We start from the raw sequence: 23,677 nt of genomic DNA, 5'->3' as shown, positions 1-23,677 counted from the left end.
AAACGCAACGCGAGTTGGCAACCGCTGCTCGGAAGGCGTGGCCACGCCCCTCCTCTTTCCATGGCATGCGCATATATCCGACACCATACGTTCCGATACGATCGAGTATGCTAGGTGTCCACGAAAATATTCGATTTGTCGTTGAACGAAGAAGCTGTGACACCTGCTATTGGAAATTCCTGTGCAGTCAACGGCGCCGCTTAAATTCTGCACGAGGCAGTCACGGTAGCTGCATAATGTTGCGCAACAGGGCCAGATCCCGTTGCCGAAGAAACCGAGACGGTGTACAGTTCGCAACTTTGAAACGCCACGCTTGCATGTCGGTAGAGGGCAGCTTTCGAAGCATCAAGTAGACAAAAGTTCGTTGCAATCTGAATATCCTGGCTCCGCCCACTCCCGCGACTCCGCCCCGTTTCCCCGCCCGCTCCCAACGACCAGTTTATCACCCTCTACGCCTGCTCATCCATGAGAACGACGAAACACGACGCGCGCTAACTGTGTCTCCCCTTTATTTGCAGCCATGGCGAGGACCTCATCGTCACGCCCTTCGCGCAAATCCTTGCGTCCCTGCGATCGGTCAGAAACAACTTCGTGTCGCTTACTAATGTGCCCCCGAACAAGTGAGTATTTATACAAATTTCGTTTCGTTGCGTTCAACGTCCGTTTTTTGTTTTTTATTTCGAAGAAGACTTTACGGAGAGAAATATGATTTTCGTGAAAATCTATAAAAATTAAATATAGTGAATTCTCCCTAGTTGTCCTTCAGCTTGTACACAGAAATGGATAATTTCGGAAAAGATGATACGATTATTCGAGCATCGTTTTCCCAAATTGTGCATTTTTTTAAGCTGAGGGTCGATTAGGGAGAATTTACTCTTCCTATAAAAATTAAATATCTATAAAAATTAAATACATATAAAAATTAAATATTTATAAAAATTAATAGATTATTATGAAGAATATAATAGAATCAGATGGTCAAATGTACCCCGAAATAAATCGGACGAACAGATTAAACTCCGTATCTCCTGCTACATTGAACGGAAAATTCTGAAAAAATTTACGAACATTCTGTTAGATGCGACGCGTCGCTCCGAATTTTTTCAGATTTTTTAGTCGCCGAATCGATTGTTTAAAAAATCGGGAACACCGACGATATTAACGTGACCGCTTCGACGAGAGGTCGTCGTTTCTGAACTTCCGAATTTTTTAAACAATCGATTTTGCAACGAAAAATTCGGAAAAATATCGGAGCGTTCTGTCGCGGCGAGTGGAACGTCTGCAAATTTTTCCATAATTTACCGTCGCACGTGTCAGAAGATACAGAGCGCTTCATCCGTCTCCCCACTTTTCGTGAAAAATGCGACCGGACTTCGCGCGTACACCGACTTCCACAGTTCACTCGATCGTCTGTTTGCAGATCACGAAGGAGTAGCAGCGCGCAGGGCAGCAGCACACCGCAGCCCAGGATTTTGGCGCAAGGAGGTAAATTTTGTGCGTTTCCATGCGTCGAAAAGCGAGATCGAAGCCCGCGAAATTTCACGGAAGACTGGGCGCCGCTCGCGTTTCAACGGCTTCTCGTTTCCATTCAGAGCCGAGCCATTCAGGTTCGAGTTTCCATAAAATTTCGTTGCGAAGAGAAATTGCGCGGGTTTCGAATTTCGGTGCCTTTTGTTTGGCTATACGGATGGAAAATAGCGTTCGCCGCCCGGTCCTGTTCGGGAAAATTAGCAACGGCGTCCGAGCGATCGCGATCGCCGTTCGGACGCGAGCCACGTGTCCACCGACATTCTGACGTCAATCTGCCTCTCGTATTCTTGTTTTCCGTTTGAACGTTCTGCCGGCTCACGTTTATGCAACCTTCCACCTTCCGCAAGGTTTCATATTTTCCTTTAGCCGCGCCCACTCCTGATAATCTCCTCGACGCTCTAATAGAGGTACTCCCGTTCAAGCGGGATCTTCTGACCTTTCACAGTGCCAGACCATTTTCGAGAGTGTTCATTAAAAATTCGAGCCTCCGGTTTTCTCTTAGCAATCCGCGCTCGTCCCGCACTGTCGCGTCAAAGGACCCGTTTTCAAACGCGGAAACGTCGAGATGTCAATGAAAACCTGCTTCTCACCGGAGTCCAATAAATTCCATTTCAAATAATAAATATCATATTACGAATTAAACTAATATTTCCTCTGCTAATAATAATAACATTAATTATAATAATATATAATTAATTAATAATATAATATTAATAATATCACTAATAGTAGTATTAATAATATTATTATTAATAATATTATTAATAATAATATAATAATAATAATTTGAGCGACACGCAAATGCCAAGTAATATTTTCCTCGAGTCAACAACACCTTGCCATTTTTCAAATTTTTGTTTGATAAAATTCCGACCTCTGAACTTTGCAGTGCTTTTATCTCCGCGCGAGCAGCACGCAAAATTTGAGAATTATTTTCTTGAAAACTGCTCGACCGACCGACCGCAAATTTTTTCCCACGTTGTTCCGGAAGCCTTGGTCTGCGCGTAATAATTTTCTTCCTCTTGCCGGAAATAATTATTATTAACAAGTGAACAATGGAAATTCGGAGCAGCTAGATTTCATACTTCGGCCCGCCGTTCGAGATTCTCTTCCGCGCTGAGATTTTTCAAAAGAATTTACCTCGCTCAAAGCTCGCGCTGGTTACGTCGCACGAAAAAAAAAACGGCGTTGTTGCTTTGACTCGGTAAAAATTATTCCGCGCAGAAGAAGGAATTTCAAATGAGAGGTATCAGGAGCTGTACTCTTGTACTCGCGAGCCAGCCCGTTTCCGTGCCGCCTCTGCGCGCAGTTTTCAGTTAAACAATCCGAGCCGCGATCGCTCGAGGCTCGCGAATGTTCCGCACTGCACCACCATCATCCGTTCCCGGCATCCTGTAAAGATAATCCGGTGCTCCTTTCTCTGCTACACGATCCCGGAGATTCAATTAGCAGGCACCGATGTATCACCGCCCACGTACGACAACAATCCCCGAAATGGCCCGCTTAATTTAACATTTCGCAAAACTAACGATCATCGTTGTTGCTCGGTAATATATCTGCGCACCGTCCGTATGTCGGTTCGTACGATCGTGTCGCATGTCAAATTATAATATTCGAGCATTTTTCGAAGAATTTGCCTTGTTCAAACTCCTCCAAATCTGTCAATACTACTTCAAACTAAGTAGCTTCGCTATTTTTTAATTACTTCGAAATCTACCGATTCTTTCGTGACTAGTTCTGGTAAATTCACTTACCGATGAATATCGAGTGTTATTTTCATTAATAGGATAACAATTTTTAATTTTTAACTTTCATTTGATTTTTTTACTGTTTTTATAGTTTTCGTTCTTTTTCTTTTCACTTGTGTTATTGCTCTTATTTGTCGCTAAATAAAATAATACTGCAATATGAATAATAATAATATAATGTACAGTGCATAATATAGTACATAATACAGTATATAATATATAGTATAGTACATAACGTGTACTATAATATGTATTGCATATTATATGATTATTTTTAAAATTGCGATATTATTTTATTTAGCGAATATGACAAATTTATATAACAAATTATAGTACATATATACAGTGCATAATATAGTACATAACACAATATATAATATATAGTATAGTACATAATATATATTATAATATGTATTGTATATTATATGATTATTCTTCAAATTGCAATATTATTTCATTTAGCGAATACGACAAATTTATATAACAAATTATAGTACATATTATGTACCAGAATATGTACTACAATATGTATTACAGTATGTACATTTAATTTAAAAAACCTCGTATTTACTAGACTGTCAAATTTGACTCAAATCTTAACGATACATAGAATTCCGTGACTTTCATCGGTAAGTGTATTATGCGTACGGGTCAACGAGGACCCGGTAACAATTTCGCGAGAACGCGACGTTTCTATCTGCGCGAGGAAGAGTTCTTTGAAATGGCTCCGCGAGAGCGATACCCCGGTGCCCCGCTTTCGATGTTACCCGTGTCGTCTAACGTCTCCGTTTCCTTTCGCTTTTCAGAAGAGAACTACCAAAAGCTCGCCGTGGATACGATGGAGGAGCTGGACTGGTGTTTAGACCAGTTAGAAACCATTCAGACGCATCGATCCGTGTCCGACATGGCCTCCCTCAAGGTAGGTTCTGCGTGTGGATACTCATTTTTTTCTCCTTCTTTTCTCGCGCCCCGCTCTCGATTCCGAGTGAATAGTCGCCGCCGCGGCCAGTTCAACGTTTCTGGGCAATCTTTTCGCGGCGAGAGCGCGGCGAAGGGGGGTTCGGCACAAGGCTGACGGCTCTTCAGGATGCAGTGTTTAGGGAAGATTGATGCCGGCAGCTTTTGCGAAATTGGTAGGGGAATGTAGGGTACCAGCTCCGGGCTGTAGATGACTTGCTCCGTTAAAACTACCATCACCGATGCACCGATCCTCGAATATGACTGCAGAAAGTCGTTTTTCTTCCTAACGGAACGTACTGTGCGTCAGAAATGAGAATAATTAATTTTCGGTCGCTGGAAGATTGGTTTGAAATAGTTTGAGGCGGTTTGGGTCGGTCTGAGCTGGTTTGAAATGATTTGAAGCGGCTTGGACCGGTTTCAGTCGGTTTAAAATTGAATAATCTGATAACTGATTCAGTGGAATTGACGCTGCATTCAATTTCAGGCGCTGGAAAATTGGTTTGAAATAGTTTGAGGTGGTTTGGGTCGGTCTGTGCTGGTTTGAAATAGTTTGGGCCGCCTTGAATTGGTTTTAGTCGGTTCAAAATTGAATAATTTGATTTGGTCGTCGCTGTATTCAATTTCAGAAGCTGGAAAATCGGTTTGGACCAGTTTGGGGCAGTTCAGATCGGTCTGAGCTGGTTTAAAATGGTTTGAATCAGCTTGGACCAGTTTGAGCCGTTTCAACATTGAATAATCAGAAAACTGATTCAGAGAATCGTCGCTGCATTCAATTTTCGGTCGCTGGAAAATTAGTTTGAACTAGTTTGTGGCTGTTTGGATCGGTGTGACCTGGTTGGAAACAGTTTGGACCAGTTTGAACCGGTTTGAGCCGGTTCAAAATTGAATAATCAGAAAACTGATTCAGAGAATCGTCGCTGCATTCAATTTTCGGTCGCTAGAAAATTCGTTTGAACTAATTTGAGCCGATTCGAGCCAGTTCCAGCCAATTCCTGCCTGTTTGAAATTGTGCAATCTGAAAACTGACTCACTGAAATCGTCGCTGCACTAGCAATTGTACAATTCTCTGAATCCTCGATCCCCGGCGATCTTTTTCGCTGCATCTATGAATATTTATCGCAGCGAATCGCCGGATTAATTCGTCGAGCGGCTCCCGCGATAATTTCGCTATCGTCGACGTCGCGTCACCGTGCTTAATCCCAGCGGAAGCGACGACGTCACAGAGCTCGATTGACATTTTCGTGCACGTATCGGAGCGGACGTCGGTGCCGTCGCCGTCGATGGACCGACGAAAGCGACGAAACGTGGAATCGGGACGTATTTCGCCAGCGGTGCCGATGACTCAGAAACGTGACGCTGGTTACGTGTACTCGTGACTAGGCTAATCTCGATGCATTCACGTGTTTACGAGCAACTAGTCATCGGCGCTGCATTGACAATATTAGTCACTCTATTTTCTGAATTGTCCTTTCGTCAACCCCCGTCCCGTTCTTCACGTCAATTCGTCACAGTTCCCACGCGGATTATTTCCTCGCCCTGAACAAATAATCGCTCCAAAAGCGGAACAGCTGACAGCCGACCGCTTAAGATGGAAATTACGAGATTAATTATTTATTGCAACTTGATACATCAGAGGCAGCTCGTGCTGCACCAACGAGGCACGGACGAGGATTTTAACAGCTTGTTGGGATATCGTTCGATTTGAGTGGAAAATTTCGGTACGCGCGTAATCTGTGCACAGTGTTCCGTTGAAACAGATGGAGCGAAATATTTTCGTCTGATTTATGGAGACGCCGTTGGACTCGCGTTAGCGCCTTTGATATACTGCAACAACAAATCCTGCGTTGCCATAACGATACTTCGAATAGATCGTTTGGGAAGCAGTTCGGGCTGCAGTCGTACGTCTTCATCGATCGAATTTTACGAAACGTGCACACTTGCAAAGTGTGCGAAACTCTACGAAGTGTGCAAATTGATAAAATATCCGAAATCACAGAACGTCAATTTACAAATATAATATTTATATCACAGAAAAATATACTAATATTATTATATTAAATTCTGTAATACAGAACTTAAATTTTACAAAATACGTAAATTTGCAAAATGTCTACATTTACAAAATGTGAACATTTACATGATGTAGAAAGAATCTATTTCTATTCTCTTGCGGTGTAAAATCGGTGTGAAATCGAGCAGTTAACAACGTGATTTGCAACCAATTTTTTCTTGGAAAAGCGCGTCGGTCTGGTTTAGACGACTCCGCGAGTCCGTCCGAATTTTTGCGGATCTCTCTGATTTTTCTTCGACGTTCTGAGGTCGTGACGCTTGTTCAAACGATTTTTGCGGCACGAGGTGAAATCGACCTCGACAGAATCGACAGGCAGAGACCGCCTCCTCTCCCCCTGACGAACACGATTTATAGCTGCGGGCAGCCTCGCGAATTCTTGGAAAGCCAGGCAGATTTTTGACCGGGCAGCCTCGACGTCCTCTTCTAGGAAACGATGTTCCGGCGGCGAGCTTCGGCACCCTTTGAATTTCGCGCGGTTTCCACGTGCCCGGGTCATGGCAGGTCGATTCGAAACAGTTCTGGAACACGTGCCAATCAGAGGAAACATTTCGCTTGAATTTTTTTCGGGTCAAGGTATCATCGGTTTCCGACTTGAAACACGTCCCGAACAAATTTATTCGAGGGAAATCAATTACAAATCATGGAAGCAGAGGATTCGAGCTTTAAAACGAGTCTAAATTTATTGCCCTATGATTTTTTCCCACTAAATTATGGGTGTTTGAAAATTATCCATTTTTTGAGAATTAAGAGATCGCGAGGAATTTCGAGCGATCGAACTTGTTCGTCTTGTCTACACCGTAAAGCAGCTAAAAAAAATCGTGGAGTAGGTTTCGAGGGGTCGTTGGAAAGAGGAGACTTCGGTCTTCAAATTCGTATAAGGTTCAGTGGCGAAAAAAATTTTTCGGTGATTTGAGGGGCTTGTCTATATTCATCATTTTTAAGGGAAAATGTAGCTTCAGTTTCCAATTTGGTACGTCGTAAAAAAAAATCTGCAAGGAAAATTTGCCACTGGTGCTTAAAGTAGAGATTTCAAGCTTTAAAATGAGCTAAAGATCATCGTTTTAGGATTTTTTCTCACGAAATTACTCCAGTGTGAATATCATCGATTTTCGGAAAATTATGAATTTATATGGAATTTCTACGATTGCACTTGTTCCTCGTTTTTGGGCTATAAAACAGCTAAAAAAAATCGCAGAGCACATTTCGAGATGTCATTTGAAAGAGGGTGCTTCAATCTTCCAATCCGTATCGAATTTATCGATAATAAAAATTTGCGCAACCTTCTGGATAGGTTTTAATTATCTTCTCTTAATTGGAGCATGTTCGCAGCACAAATTTCATTGCAGCAAAAATTTCATTGCAGTAAAAATTTCATCGCAGCGTAAATTTAATTGTGCTACAACTCCTCCTGACCGAATTTCAACGAAAAATCGTCAAACTCGGAAGCGAGAATAATTCAACTTCAAATCTCCCGCCGCGGGTCGCGCGAGAATGGCGCCAAATTCGAACGTAAACCCGTGTAAGTCCTTTTTTCCGGTTCCTTTCGCTTCAAACCGGTTTCCGTCGTCTCGGAGACGATTTAATACGGCAAGCGAGCGCCGTAGAGCCGCGAGAGGCGACAGAGAAGACACGTACGGCCGGCAGAGAATTTATAATCGCACCGGGATTGATTTGTGCGGCGACTTCGCGCGCATTGTTTAAATGTGCTAGCCGCTGTTTGGCTCGGTTTATTTATATGGGCCGGCGGAGGAATGTTTACGGGCTGTTTTCGTTCGGCGAAGTATTACGAGGCGATTCTGCGATGTTTATACGATTTTAACCAGAAAATAGAAACTTGCTGGTCTCGCGGCGAAGAGCTCGACTTTGACCCTTGAACGATATTTCGCGGGATCGGTTGCGCAACGAGCTTTCACGGTCAAGGCGATTGATAATGCCACAATGGAGCCTGATAAATAGCCGTCCAAGGCCGTCTGGGAAATTCTGCCGGCCAGCGGGACTGCAGCTAAACTTTGAACTTGGTCGATGGACTTGTACTTTGCGCTCACGCATTTCGAAAAATTTCGACGCTCGCCCAGTTTCATCAAACAAACAGAATTAATTCGTAAAAAATGAAGTGCTTTGGTCGTTTTTTAAAACATCAGTAAGACTTTGCATTTACCGTTTTACACATACATTTATGTATTTATATGTACATATTTTTTTCATTTTTATGTACTTACATATTCATATAATCTTTTACATGCACACATGTATTTATATATATTTTTCTATGTATTTACTTATTCAGATATTTTGTTACATCGTTGTGTATATTTTATGTGTTCGTTTGTTAATACATACGTGTTCATTTTTACATGCACTTATGTATTCGGATATTAGTTTACGTGAAGAAAAATTTAGACGATCAAAGACAAGTTAGATTATGCTGAAAGCTGGTTCGACCATAACCAACGGCATACAAAAATTTGCCTAACAAACACAAAGTACAGCGTCTAGCATTACCATTGAAATCGATGGAGCACGAACACCGTGACGCGATGATTAGCTTCTGGAAAATTCCTCACGGTATATAGAGTGGAATGAGAATTATAGATTTCTGATTGGCGGAAGATTCGATGAGAATGTCAAAGGTCCCGGCGGAAAATTGTTTTCCCAAGCGAAATGCTGGGGGACCGTGGGCGGCTCTCCCTCTCTCAAAGTTTCCTTTGAGACAGCCGAAGGAAGGATACCAACATGAAAAGCCACGGTGCGGCGCGGCGTCTCTGGAAACTTCGATTAAAGTATGATCATTATTCCGACAAATTTTTCGCAAATTTCTCGGCTGCCAATTTCGGGCTGGAACGAGCTCCGCGTTCGAATTTCCCGCCAAAGGAGCGAGCCGGCGACTCGACGATATCGCGCGGGCCGGAGGGGGCAGAATTGCGGGCCGCATCGAGGCACGGCGAAAAAGCAAAGTGGTATTATTACGGGAAAATGCGCGTGCACGTGATTGCGCGCGTGTGTCGCGAAATATTTCCTGCGATTTCGCGAACCGTTTCATCGCGAATTGCTTGTTCCGCGAGAGATGAGAGTACGCGGGCGGATGCGAGCCGACCGTCGAATTGGCTGGGATTCAAGGAAATATCGATTGTGCCCACGTGATACACCAGAAACGTAGACGCTAATCCTGCATTTCGCTCGCTTAATTGGAGGGAAACGCGTGGGCGGCATGGATTCGTTGATTGCTGATTCGCTAATTAGTAATGCCATCTCCGGGCGATACGAAAATCCTGCGGACGTCTGAAAGGGGGACCCGGAAAATTCTGGTCTTCCTTAATCATCGATAATTATTACCATTCTCCGCAATAATTAATAATGCACGTTCGAATTAATTAAGCTGGACTAAATTCATTAGGTAAAAATTAATTTAACAAGCTAAAATATACTGGTTCAATTGAGATTAATTTATTAATTTATGGTAAATTCGTTCGGTTGAAATTTCATTATTCGGTTACAGTAGATTCATCCAATTAAAATTAATTGATTAAGTTACATTAAATTCATTCGATTAAAATTAATGTATTAAATTATATTAAATTCATTCGGTTAAAATTAATGTATTATGTTACACGAAATTCATTCAACTGAAATTAATGTATTAAGTTACGTTAAATTCATTAAATTCACATGAATTTATTATGGTAGAATGAACGCATTAAGTAACAATTAATTTATTAAGATAAACTGCAGGTATTAAATTGAAATAAATGTTTTTCGTTAAAATGAATTTATCCACCTAATATAATTTTTTTTAGCGTATGAAGTATGGCAAAAATTCTGCTACGGTCTCCGTAAAGAATTCGCAGCCAGTTTTTGACCGCCCTGTACAGCGAACGAGCAAGGGAGGAGTATAGTTGAACGGCTAGCCGAGCGTTATAAATAAATTCGCGACGCTCAGCCACCTGCTCGTCGCTACGGTATTCATAGTTCGTCCACGTGTACAGCGACCTGCATATCGGTTCGCTCGCAACGTACCCAATGATGAGGTCGCGAGTCCTCGGCGCCGATGTAGGTCAATTAATTCAAACTATCGATTTTCCCGGCAAAAAAGCCGGAACAGACAAGGGCGGCCCTTGAGTCACGCGAGGGCCTCGGTCGTTTTCGTTCGAAGGAGCCAAACTCCGCGATTCGGCGACGGATTCGAGCTTCCCGCCATCGAAACGCGAAGAAAACAGGCTGCTTCCGGTTAAAATCTTTGTCGTCGTCGATATCTATAATTGTCTATTTTTTAAAACAATTTTTTTGACAGGAAAGGAGCTCGAACTACCTGAAAGAAATCCTTGAAAAGTTTGTGACTGAATAGAATTATTATCTACTGTCTGACTGAAGTAGATTATACTACTGGATCTCGGATGTTCCATTGGATGTCAATTCTCTTGGACGTCACATCGTGGATACAGATAAAACCAGTCGTTAAATAAATTCAGAGCTCACAGGAATGTTCTTATAATTGCTCAGTGATTGTATAGTGAGCATGGATGTCCCAGGATATCCTGTCGGATGTCAACTTTCCTGATTATCCTCTCGCAAGCTTAATTTTAAATAATCGTCGAAATAGCTCAAGCATAACAGCCGTTCGCTGGAAATATGTAAATTTATATCACAGGAATGGATGTTCAAAGATATCCTTTCGGATGTCGCTTTCTCTGAATATCCTGTCCCAAAACCTAGCTCTAACTATTCGTCAAAACAGTTCTAAGTTCTCGGGAATATTCTCATAATTTCTCAGGAATATATTAATTTACTTCCTTTCGACGGATGTCCTCGGATGTCGACTTCTCTGACATCATTTCTGAAAACTAATTTTAACTATTCGTCAAAATAAATAAAATCGTTACAAACTTCTCAGGAATATTCTCATAATTTTTCAGGAATACAATTTACTTCCTCGCAATTGATGTCCCTTGATATCCTGTCGGACGTCGAATTTCCTGAACATCCTCACTGAAAACTAGTTCAAATTATTCCTTATAATAGCTGAAACCTCTCAGAGATATTATCAGGAATTGTTTTAGGAGTATATCGATTTACTTCCTTGCGATGGATGTCTCGTGATATCCTCCCGGACGTCGCATTTCCTGAACATCCTCTGTGAAAACTAATTCTAATTATTCGTCAAAATAGCTTAGAAACTTCTCAGGAATATTCATATAATTTCTCAGAAATACAATTTACTTCCTCGCAATGGATGTCCCTTGATATCCTCCCGGACGTCGAATTTCCTGAACATCCTCTCTGAAAACTAGTTCAACTTCTCATAACAGCTGAAACCTCTTAGGAATATTGTCAGAAATTTTTTAGAAGTACAATCGATTTACTTCCTTGCGATGGACGTCTCTCGATATCCTCTCGGACGTCGCATTTCCTGAACATCCCCTCTCGAACCTAGCACAAACTAGTCATCGAAACGGCACAAAACCGTGTGGAATATTTCTGAAAAGTCAGAGGAACACGATGTTTTCCCAGTGATGTATTTTTCTCAATGATGTATCTGCCCGGACGTCCGGCCGAATTTCCGAGAACATCCACTCGATCTGCGAGTCATCTCGGCTCCGGCCTTCCGAAAATTTCCGGTCGTCGAGTGGCAAATCGAATTTCCACTGGCTCGACTGAACCGTCGCGTCGCGTCGCTCTCGGATGCCGGTTCCGATCGATATTGTCTGGGTTTCCTCTCCGGGCGGACGTCCGTGACGTCTGGTGACGGGACGAGTGGTTTCCATGATCGGAGGAGAATCCGACAGAGATGCCAGCGGAAGCGGGTCTTTTCGTTCGTTTGTTATGCACGCGAATTATGGCCGGGAGCCAGGCACGTCGAATTCTTTTCGCTTCGGTGAATTCGAAAATCGGTCTCGGTGGTTACTGACACTGCCAGCGAACAACAATCCTGACAGACCTACCATTGTTCGGTGTCCATTTATTGTTGTCAATCGTCGAGACAGTGCCGATGTTGTTTTCCAAATGCAAAACCGCGATTGCTGTTGAATAATAATAAAATAGATAATAGAGTAAACTCGTTAATCAATCGTAATAAAATAGACAATATAACAATGTTGTTATTTGATCGTGATACAATAAATAATACAACAAAGTCGTTAATTAATCGTAATAGAACGGATAATACAATAAACTCGTTATTTAATCGTAATAAAATAAATAACGCAACGAAACGGTATTCCGATCGTAATCAAATAAACGATACAAGGAAATTGTTAACAAATTGATGAAAAATTCGGCTGAATTTCCCCGGTGGAACGTAAAAGCGTTTGTAACATGTTTCACCGTTGAATTAGTATTAACGGACAGTATTAAAAACGCGGTGAAATTAAAAGTACACATCGAGTAAGATCTCCGGCCGGACGCGATTATCATTTAAATGAATTTCGTTTAACTGCGCCGTAAATCAGATTCTAATTAAAATCATACAATGTTCCGCACTGGCGACATCTGCACGAACGAATGCGAGATCCGGCGATACCGCAATTTCAATTAAACCCCGGCAAAAGGAAGGAAGCTCTCTTCGCGAATGCTCGAAGATGCTGCAACGGTTCATTTACGCGTGCTTTTATTTCGCGCGTGATTTATCGCGGGCACCATCGCTATGCGACACGTGGTTTCCAAGAACCTCTTAGAGCCACTCGGCCGCGTGAACACCCCGAAATTTCGTGGTTGGTGACAAATTACGCTCCGTTTCCAGTTAGTCAGCCGTTCGCGGAAAACAATCGAATCCGGATGATTAGGCGCGATCTATTCTCTCCGCGACCTAAATGAGCCGAACGAGTATGTTCGTCGAATCCGCCTGAAAATCCATAACACTGGCAGCTGGCCAAGAGGCGCCTGGCGTCGCGACGCCCTCCCATCGCCGTTTTATTCGTTTCCCTGAATCTCGCTGCGAAACGGCGTCCCCGGAACCTCGCCGTGCAAAAATCGATCAAACCGCGCACAATCGAAAATTTCATTTCCCAGCGAAATTTCCGCTAGTCTTAACAGCAATCTTCTTTACAATAGACTGGACAAAAAGAAGCATCACATTAACAACGATCACTGTTCCTCCGCGGTTGAAGATTATCGACTGATTTCAAAATATTCGAAAATTAATTGTCCACCGAGTGTTTCCATTGTCAACTGTTGACAATAATACTAATTTCGTTCAAAGTCCCTCTCGGAGGTGTCAATTATTGTTAAAATATTAGCCATTGCCAGCAGTATCGTCAATAATTGTCCTGTGGCATCGCGACCGTTCAATCTTTGATCTCCCGACCGGTCCGCGATTATGCAACGTGATCAATTGTGCAATTATCGGAATCCAATCATCCGCCCCTGCAATTGACATTTCTATTAAACAATGCAAAATTACTCGTCGATCACGTTACCGACCACTCGGCCGCGTGCCGACTATTCTCAGCAGCGATCAATTAACGCCCGGAAATTCGCCGTCGATTTTTCCGCTCGTCCAAAGGCTCTCGGTGCCAATACTCTTCTCCAAGAAATCCGTGGCACCGTCCCGCGATTTCTTCGCGCGACAATGTCGCGTCATCTCCTGGAAACGTTAATGGCAATTCCCGGCGCTCGGAGTGCACGAGGGTGTCCCAGTAAAAACTGCAGAGAGGTGAAATTGCGAAGAAGAATGCCCATGCCGGTGGCAAGGGAGCTTTCCACTGCCGGCAATATCGCCATCTCGCATGCATCCGGCACTTTTTTTCCCTCCGGCTTCTCTATTACGTACCTACCGTGTCCTTAAACCCTGTAGCAGCCGGCTCATCCACGGTTTATTATACGCGTCGCTGCGCCGAGCCAGCACCAACAAAAATACGCGCCGGAGCGCCAATGCAAAACCCGCCGTCTCTCGCCGGCCCCGCGCTCGTTTTCGCCTTTGTCGACGTGCCTCCAGGGTGTCACGCGTTACAAACGGACAGTTTTGTCTTCCCACGCGCCGCCTACTGGGTCCTCGTGCTCCCCTGTTACACGGCATCGCACTCAGACATTACGTAGACTTCGCGGAAGAAGTTCGAGGAACCGTCGTGACCGAAATTTTCCGCGGCCTCCTCGACGCTCGTCGTTCCACCGTGGGATACTGCCCATCTAGTTGCAGATGTTACTATGAAAATCCACACCGAACTTGCGAAACGGCTCTGGGTTTATCAAATTTTTGCTAGCTTCTCATAGTCTCCTAATACAATACGTTCTTGCTAGTTGTGAACATCCTTAGAACTTTTGTATCTTGATGTTTCTGATGTTCTTGACACAATTTGTAAGGGAAAGTGTATACAAGATATATCATAATTATATTAACAGTTGGATCAGGATGATTCCTGAGCTCATTTCAAGCAACTTTTTCCTTTGCAAAAATGTAATCCGTGGCTTCGTTTACGAGTTATTGACGAAAAACGCTGGCCAATGAGAGGCGAGCTCGGCTGGCGCGAGGCGGGCCAGTCAACGAGCGGTTGGAGCCCCGTTGCGCTGATTAGCTCGGCTGCTTAGCGCTGGGCGAGCTCCCCTCTTATTGGTTACTGTTTTTCGTTAATAACTCGTAAACGAAGCGGCGGATTGCATTTTCGTAAAGGAAAAAGTTGCTTCAAATGAGCACAGGAATCTCCACATAACCTTGATATTATTATGGGACACCCTGTATAATTACTTCAATAGCTAGATACAGTAAATTCCCCCTAATCGGCGCTCAGTTTGGAAACAAAAATGGACAACGCGGGAAGAGAAAATACGATTAATCGAGCAGCTTGTTTTTATAGTTACCATTTGTCAACAATAATAAAAATATAGAATAATCGTATCTCCTCTTCCCAAATTGTCCATTTTTCTGCACAATTTGAGTGTCAATTCCAGAGATTTTACTGTATATAATAACTCAGGTATCAAGATAGACAGATATTTATTTTGAGCAAGTGTTTGAAGTTGATACAGTTAGTTATTATATAATATTATACTTATCCAAGTCACTTAGATACCGAACAGTTTCTGGTTACCTAGCTGCCACTATTTCCTGATCGATACTACCTCTTCAGTAACGAACAGTGCCAAGAAAAATTGTTCGCAGACAGGGTACAGTAGCTCCTGATATCTCTATTGTAACACCAGCTCCGCAATTTCTGTCACCTCTTCGGCAATCATGCTCTCCTGTCACTAAATGTCAGGTTAGTGTCCCCTAACACGTATCGCAGCTTCCACAACCTTCGACAAGGTAACAGGAGCTGTCGAAACAGCGATACCTCCTGCAAGCTGGAAGATCTGAACAATCGAAAGAAGAAGCTCTTAGATAACGATGCGTAGCCCTAAGCTCGAGAACAGGGTCACCTGTTACTTCCTGAGGCGTTATGGTCGTCCGGTGGCACATCTCTTCGGCTAGCCTGTTCTCCTGGTCCTGAAATCTAATCTTCGACATCTCTTGTGGAAGTACTTAGAATACTGACTCTTAGAAGCAGTCTTAGAAGCGCATTCCTAGAAGCGCAACCTCTTCGGTCATAGTCTGCTGATCGCGCCACCTCCTCGACCGCCATAGTCTGCCGATCGTGCCGCCTCCTCGACCGCCATAGTCTCCAATCCTGGTACTCCCGACGCGTTCTAGTTTCCTAATCGTGCCACCTCCTGGCTGTCATAGTGCTGTCGGATCATGCCACCCTCTCGACGCTCGTACTATCCTGATAGAAAAGGTTCTTAGAAAGCTTTCGCACGCTCCGACGTAGCGTCGCGTCCGGAGAATTCCTTCAGCGCGCCACCTGCTTGATCGTTCTGCGCTCCTGGCGCAGTATCGTCGCCGTTTCGCATAATTTCGTCGAAGCAGACGTCGGCGGCGGTCGAAGAATTCGATGTTCATCGAATTGAAAGAAAAAGAACGAAAAGGAATTTGGAAACGTTTCGGACAACGGCGGCGGAAAAATTCGGTGGAACGCCCGCGCGTTTCGTTCGTGAAACGTTAATTGGAAACACGTAAATGCGAGTGGCATAACAGCGATCCCAAGGCGAAGACACTACAGGTAGCCGGTGCCAGAGTGAATGAGCGAGGCCGCGCGAGTCCGTCGCGGCGCGTGGCGCGTTCTCTCACCCTTGAACTATGCTTCGCATCGACGACGATATTTTCCTGAAATAGCCTTTTTATTTCTATCGGGGGAAAATTGTCCGAGCATCTAGAACAAATTAGCTCGCCGGCTTCTCTCTTCCTTTCTTTTCTTTGAAATTCCGTGACCCGGAGGCAACGGTTATTTCCGCCCGGTATTTTGTTTGGAAGCTGATTCCGGCCGATCTGTTTGTTTTTTTATTTAATCGGGAACAGCAGCCGGCTACGCGCGCCCGGAATGTTTTAAATGCCTCGGTCGGAGTGCTGTCGACACTCTCGGGCAGGAGCGTAAATGGCCGGGCGTCCGTCGACGAACGCCCGGAAGAATAAAGGGAATTCTACGGAAACGCGCGGCCGAACGGCCCGGTTCGCCGAAGGGAATATTTTTACGGGCCCCGCCGGATGTTGTCTTTTGATAACTTCGATTCGAAGCAGATGCCTCCGGCCGCGGATATCTTCTCGCAGTTAATCGAGCTCCATAAATCCCGCCGAAATTCCCTCAAAATTTTGCCGAGCGCCTTCGCTCCGTTTATTTTATTCTTCAAGGCAATTGTTTCGCGCTGCGTTCGTCCACGACTATTTACATCGAGCCGATATAAATTGCTATTGTATTTAAATTATATATAAATTATAATATATTAATATTAATATTATATTATATTATATTATATTATATTATATTATATTATATTATATTATATTATATTATATTATATTATATTATATTATATTATATTATATTATATTATATTATATTATATTATATTATATTATATTATATTATATTATATTATATTATATTATATTATATTATATTATATTATATTATATTATATTATATTATATTATATTATATTATATTATATTATATTATATTATATTATATTATATTATATTAATATTAATATTATATTATATTACTATTAATATTATATTTGAATTATACATAAATTACTATTACATTTAAATTTTATATAAATTACATATAAATTGCTACTTTAATTCAAGACAAAATTGTTTCCAAATGTTTTTTACGCACTTTTCGCGCCGCTTAATTAATTTTTTAATGGAATTGTTCGGAGCTGTACTCGTCCCCGACTATTTATACCGCCGCTCCGATGTTATTCGATGCCTGTCGACCAATTTAATACACCGGTAACGGAAAGAAATTGTTTTTAAATACTGCAGCCGGCTCTGCCGCGTCAATAATATTATGCTGTACACAATCGGTATGAAATACATCATCGTGGTAATTGCAGATATACGATTTGCGTCGTTAATGTGTCGCTGAAGAAGGCTCGCAATTTTCTTGCGATGCAAGAACTCGTCGGTATTCAGCGTTGCCGGCCGACGTAAATGGAAACCTGCTAATTCCGAATGCCGCGGGTACGCGATCGTGAAATATGTTCTCGGCAATGAAAGTATAACAGTCAATTAATATTCTCGGGAAGGTTTATCGAGAAACGCGTAAGGAAACGTTCAATTATTCGGTGGAAGATCTCTCGGATTTTTGCGAGAATATTCGCGAAATATACTCTTCACGGTAATCTGCGAATTAATTAGAATATGTTCAAAGTTTAATTAAACTCCGGGGAATGTGAAAAGATTGGAGAAACAATGAAACAGTGAGCAGAAATTAATTCACGAAGTTTTCGAGAAAAATTTTCGAGAAATGTTTTCCGTAAATGATCTCAAGAATAAAACAATGAAAGGCATGACAAGGTATTTAATGGTATTTACTGAAAATTTCCTCGAAGATACTCCCGAAATATGTTCTCGGCGATTTCACAGCGTGAAATAAAACATAAAACGACTGCCCAACGAAGTAGAACAATCCAACGGAGGCTCGTAAATATTTTATCTCGATTAAAAAAACGATTTCTCCGAAGACATTTGCGAAATGAATTCCCGGCGACAGGAGCACGAAACACGGACGCTATCGTTCGAGGAACGTTCTGAAAAACGAAACAAAGGTACGGAAAATGTTCTGGGCGAGTCGCTGCGACGAATCGCTGCTTCCCGGGGCGGCAATTACGCCTCGAATGATTTCGGAGCAAGTAGACGAGGGAACTCGAGAATACGTACGTGCACACATCTACAGGATGTCCCAAAAATGTCTCGCAATCCGGAAATAGCGGGTTCCTCGGGTCATTTGAAGCAACTTCTTCCTTTATGAAAATGTTTTCCGAGGCACCGTTAACGAGTTATTAACAAAAAAACAGTGACCAATAAGAATCGAGTACGGCCGACGCGAGGCGGCCCAGCCAGCCAGCGCACGAAGCCCGGTTCCGCTCGTTGGCTCGGTCGCCTCGCGCCAGCCGAGCTCGTCTCTCATTGGTCACTGTTTTTCGTTAATAACTCGTTAACGGTGCCACGTAGAAAATTTTCACAAAGGAAAAAGTTGCTTCAAACGACCTGAGGAACCCGCCACTTTCGTATTGCGAGACATTTTTTGGGACACCCTGTAGATCAGCCGACGACGCGAGAGCATCGGATCCCCCCGAAATCCGACGGCAAACACCTTGGCTTACGTAGACGACAAAGGCACGGCGCGTGTTGTGGCTGGCTCCGGAAGGCGGAAGATAAGAGCACTAGTGCAATAAGCACACTCGATGACGTAAATGTGCGGCTCGGCGCGGCGCGCGAGGGGTTCGCCCCGCGATAGCTTGGCCGCCGGGACAAATTATCCGCGATTACCTGTATTGACAGCGCGATTTACCACGTGTCTTCCGCGGTGTAAACCGCAGCCTCGGGGTGCAACACGCGAGGATGTAAGGATTCAGCCGCTTGTAAATACATACTGCATACGACCAGCGAACGATACGCTCGAATTTATTCCGGGGACCGGTCGGCACGTGATTTATTCGTTGATCGGTTCCCATGTGGGAGTATACAATCCTGAGATAAAAGAAGTCGACGGCTCAAGGCTGTGCTCGGACTGGTCCGGCTGGGTCTGGAAAGTGTCTGGACCAGATCTTTGTAGACCTTTAGACACGGAGTCTTGGTGGGTCTGTCTTCTCGGTTGTGCGAAGGTGATGTCAAGGTTGTGTCAAGGTTATGCAATAACATATTAACCAAGGTTATTAAGCTGCTATTTAAACTGCTATTTTCATAACCGATAAGTTACGAACAATTTCACGATGGAAATGAAAACAGTTTTTAACCAGTTGCCATATTTTAACGAGTCCAACTGCTAATGGTGATTTTTCGTGTTAAATGCGAACGTTATTCCGTTCCTACAAGTTGGAACGAAATTATGTTCTCTTCTGCATGCTCTTCGAGCATCCAAGGAAATGTGTATTTGTATACAGTAATGTCTCCCTAACTGACGCTCGGGTTGTGCACAAAAATGGACAATTTGGGAAGAGGAGATATGATTATTGGAGCCTTGTAGCTCGTTCTTTTGTAATTGTTAGCAATTCGTAACTGTACAAATAAACCGCAAGGCTCGAACAATCATATCTCCTCTTCCCGAATTGTCCATTTTTGTGGACAATCTGAGCGTCAGTTAGGGAGACATTACAATACAAATTTTCTTCTTCCAAGAAATTATTATCACCGAAAAAACTGTGCGATCATCATTCTGGAAAGTAAATGGCACGGCAAGAGATTAAATAAGCAATCATCGCGATGAAAAATTTGATGATGAAAGAGTGAACAATTTTGATAATAGAACGCGCGGATGCTGATCGTTACGCTGCGCATTTTATGCATTTCTGGCAAGAGTGACTGGTTCGAATTGCAACCGGCGCAAACATTTGAAGAATTCAATGATAATACCGTTGTGCAATGCTCGACTCATGAACATTAATAAGGGAACAAATAAATGTCTACGCAGCTCCTGCGTGTTTGCAAACAACGCGGACAATGTTTGTCTTGCAGAAAAATCGTCAGTCGTCTGACTAGAATTTGGCGCGTAATGTATGTATGCACTTGATCATGATTCGTCGGTTCCTATGAAAGACTGTTTATCGTTTACTGCGAACAAATGACGGTGTACACACGTGCCAGTAGCCAGGTGAAACGTGCGGAATGACACGGATATACAGAAAAATCGATGGCACTTCGTTCGCCGTCATTCAACGTTCCAGGAAGGAGAAATCCGAGACAGGGACAGAGATAGAGACGGTTCCATCGTCTCTGAATTTTTCAAGGATTACTCCGCGCCTCGTCCTCGTCTCATTTTCCCGCTCGTGCCTGTCCGGGACAACGGGAAATAAATTTTCCCGGGAATCGTCGGGATTAATGAGGGAGAGGACTCGTACGTATCGCCTGTCCGTAGCTCCCGGCGCGGCGATGTCTTTCGAGTTTTCTTATTTCTTATTATTTATTATCTGCAATCTGTCGCCGTTCGTCGAGAAATTCCCGGGCGCCGTAAATAACCGATCGGTGTTCGTTAAAAATGCGCGCTAATTACGGCCACGTGGATTCGATTCGTCGCAAGCCGACCAGAAGAACGAGGAAACTAATTAACCGTTTCTTCCGGCTAATTGAGTTTCAATCGCTAATGCTGATAATTCCGGCGATAACGATGTATATGTATGTATGTATCGCCAGGCACGCTGCTCTCGCGGTTGCATAATACGCTATTACTTCTTCGACGACCACGCGAAAATAGAAGCCGCCGACTGCTCTCGACTGCAACTGAATACACACAGACGTGCCTGGATATGTAGAATAATTGAGCCAACTTCGGAATTTGTTTACAATACCGACGGACGGAAGCTATTTTTATGGGCGCCGTTCGATCGGTACGTCCGCCAATTTTTCGTGGAAGAAACCGGGTCGATTTATGCTTCGAAATGATTACTATTTTAATATAATTATTTAAATTATTTAAGTTATCTAAATTATTTAAATTATTTAGATTTGTTTGTCTGGTTAAACATTGTGACTGTACCAGGAGAGAATTGTAGACCGTCCAAGGGAGTGTTCTGTCCAAAATCAGTGGGCGGAGCTAAGCTGTCATAACAGGCTCCTCCCACAATTTATCTGTAGGTGTCGATTTAATTTGCTTTAGGATTTATAAACAATGATACTCGATGGATAGTTAAGTGAAATGATTTGTCTACGAAGATAATCAAGGCGACTCTCTTTACAAGATAAGTGGGCGGAGCAATCCCTTTCAAACTAGCTCCTTCCATCATTTCTCTGCTCTTTAAGAACCTGTAGGGATCGATTAAATTTTTCTTACAACTGACAAACAAAGATACTTTGTTAATTATTCACTGAAGTGTACTGCGTGACCCCGAGAAAGATTGCATCGATATTTATAATTTTTTATAGAGTAGAAAATTGATGGGCGGAGACAATTTGAGGGGATAGCCCCGCCCACTGATCTTGGACATATAAATTCCTTAGGCAGTCCACTTCAACGAACAATATCCACTGTATCGTCGTTCTTAAATTATAGAAACAATCGAATCTACTTTGGAGATTCTCGTAGATCGTCAACGTGGTGGACGGAGACAATTTGGAGAGAATAGCTCCGCCCACTGACTCCGGACGGACAATTCCCTCAGACAGTCCACTTCAATGAACAATCAACGGAGTATCCCAGTTTCTCAGTTCTGAAAAAAATAAATTCAACGTCAACGACTCCTTATAAACGAGTCAAAATGCTTGAAGGCGTCAGTTTAAAGATAACAGCCCCGCCCACCGCCTCCAAACAGATAATTTCCAAGGAACGTCCACTCCGCCCTACAATTTACATTGCCTTTTCGTTTCCCGGTCGCAAAAATAACTGTATGCACGATCGTAGCTCCTTATCAGAATTAAAAATGGTGGGAGGAGTCGACGCAGTGGGAGTGGTCCGGGGCCTTGACCGTGCAGTTTCCTCTGTCCCAGGGTCCGGTCGAGACCGCGCGGCGAATTTGGCGGGTGTCTGCCCACGAGGCGAGGCTCCGCCCACGCCGATTCGAAGTTTGGCGGCCGTGCCGCGGTTTCCATAAGCGACTCGTCGCGTGGAACGCGATTCGGAACGGAGAACGACGCGATCGATGCACTTGAACGTCACCGGCGCGGAAACGAGGCAACGACGGATAAAAAATGAACGCTCCGCCGTGACAAACCATCGATCCCCGGGGCCGATGCATGTGGGCCGCCGGAAATAGCCTCCGCGCTCCGTCTTCGGCCGACGGTAAAGACGGCGGCCGGCCGCCTCCGCTCCGCCTTTGTCGCGCGCGCTCGCCGATTGATTATTTTCTATGCGTTCTCGGCTCGACCACCCTCGACGGCACCCGCGGCGCACGAATTTTCCGCCGGGAAGTCCAGTCGCAATAGACGATACCGCAGACAAGGTGGCCGGAGTTTCTCCACGGCGAACAACGTTAACAGAGAAAAAAGTTGTTGCGCGCCGGACGCTGGCAACAAAGGATTTATCGAGCGATATCTCACTGGACCGGATTCCCGTGCCGATCGAGAATTTTACGAGCCAATTGAACGAACAACTCCGGCAAAAAAAATCGTGTCGCTGTTGGCGGCGATAAATCAAACGTTAAGGGGAGCGCTCGACGAAAGTTATGAGCTCCTTCGTTCCCGGCAAGCGAACTGGAGAAATCACTGAGAAAATCTGGGACACCCTGTATATCGCCTAATGCATTACGCTACGGGTGCTTGCTTACCTTTCGTCGCCGCGATCGATCGCCTTCTTTTTCCATCCGCGTATCTGGCCTGTTGCGTTCACGCTCCCGCCGATTATTCGTTGGCCACGATTTCCTCGAGCGAAGCCGTCGATCGCGCCTCGATCCGCGGCGAAATTTATTTTTCGCGTTGAAAAATATTGCTGCGCGCAGGACACGCCTTCGGTCTCGAGACGAAGGAAGTTCCAACCGAGTCGGTCCCGGCGCACGGTGCTCCGGGAATTCGCTTTCTGCGGCGAAAATTCGATCTTCGAGCTGAACAAAGCAAAATTAGTTTTGTTCGCAATGAAATGATAAATGATCTATTTCTATTTATGTAATCTATTAAATTAAAACTGTTTAATGGAATTAGATGGATTAAAGGAATCGAAGAAATCTATTTCTATTTTTATAATAGAAATATTTTTACGATTTTTAAGATCAGATTTTTATACGAAACATAAGCTTTCTGTGACAATTGCAAGAAGTAGGAAATAAATAAACATCAATTTCACTTTTTCCATAAGCGTAATAGGCCGAAAATAGTGCAACGGCGTTCTTAAAATTTTACAATCTTATTTTCTCCTCCTTTAATAATTATAACAATTTAACCTATTTATTCGACTTAAATTGCTCCAATCTC

At 43.5% G+C, this 23,677-nt stretch overlaps 1 protein-coding gene across 15 annotated transcripts in view; it reads left to right on the top strand.

Moving 5' to 3' along the window:
- Positions 1-23,677, top strand: part of dnc (phosphodiesterase dunce) — a 540,449-nt gene that overhangs the window by 482,468 nt on the left and 34,304 nt on the right. For all 15 annotated transcript variants that reach the window (XM_076521357.1, XM_076521359.1, XM_076521356.1 and 12 more), the window contains 3 exons: positions 519-620; positions 1,421-1,485; positions 4,085-4,197. In XM_076521357.1, the coding sequence (XP_076377472.1) occupies positions 519-620; positions 1,421-1,485; positions 4,085-4,197 (280 nt within the window). The remainder of the gene's footprint in view (positions 1-518; positions 621-1,420; positions 1,486-4,084; positions 4,198-23,677) is intronic.

This window comes from Megalopta genalis, chromosome 5 (assembly GCF_051020955.1).
Source record: "Megalopta genalis isolate 19385.01 chromosome 5, iyMegGena1_principal, whole genome shotgun sequence".
Taxonomy (NCBI): domain Eukaryota; kingdom Metazoa; phylum Arthropoda; class Insecta; order Hymenoptera; family Halictidae; genus Megalopta; species Megalopta genalis.
Note: the sequence above shows the minus strand (reverse complement) of the source record. Positions and strands in the feature narration are given on the sequence as shown.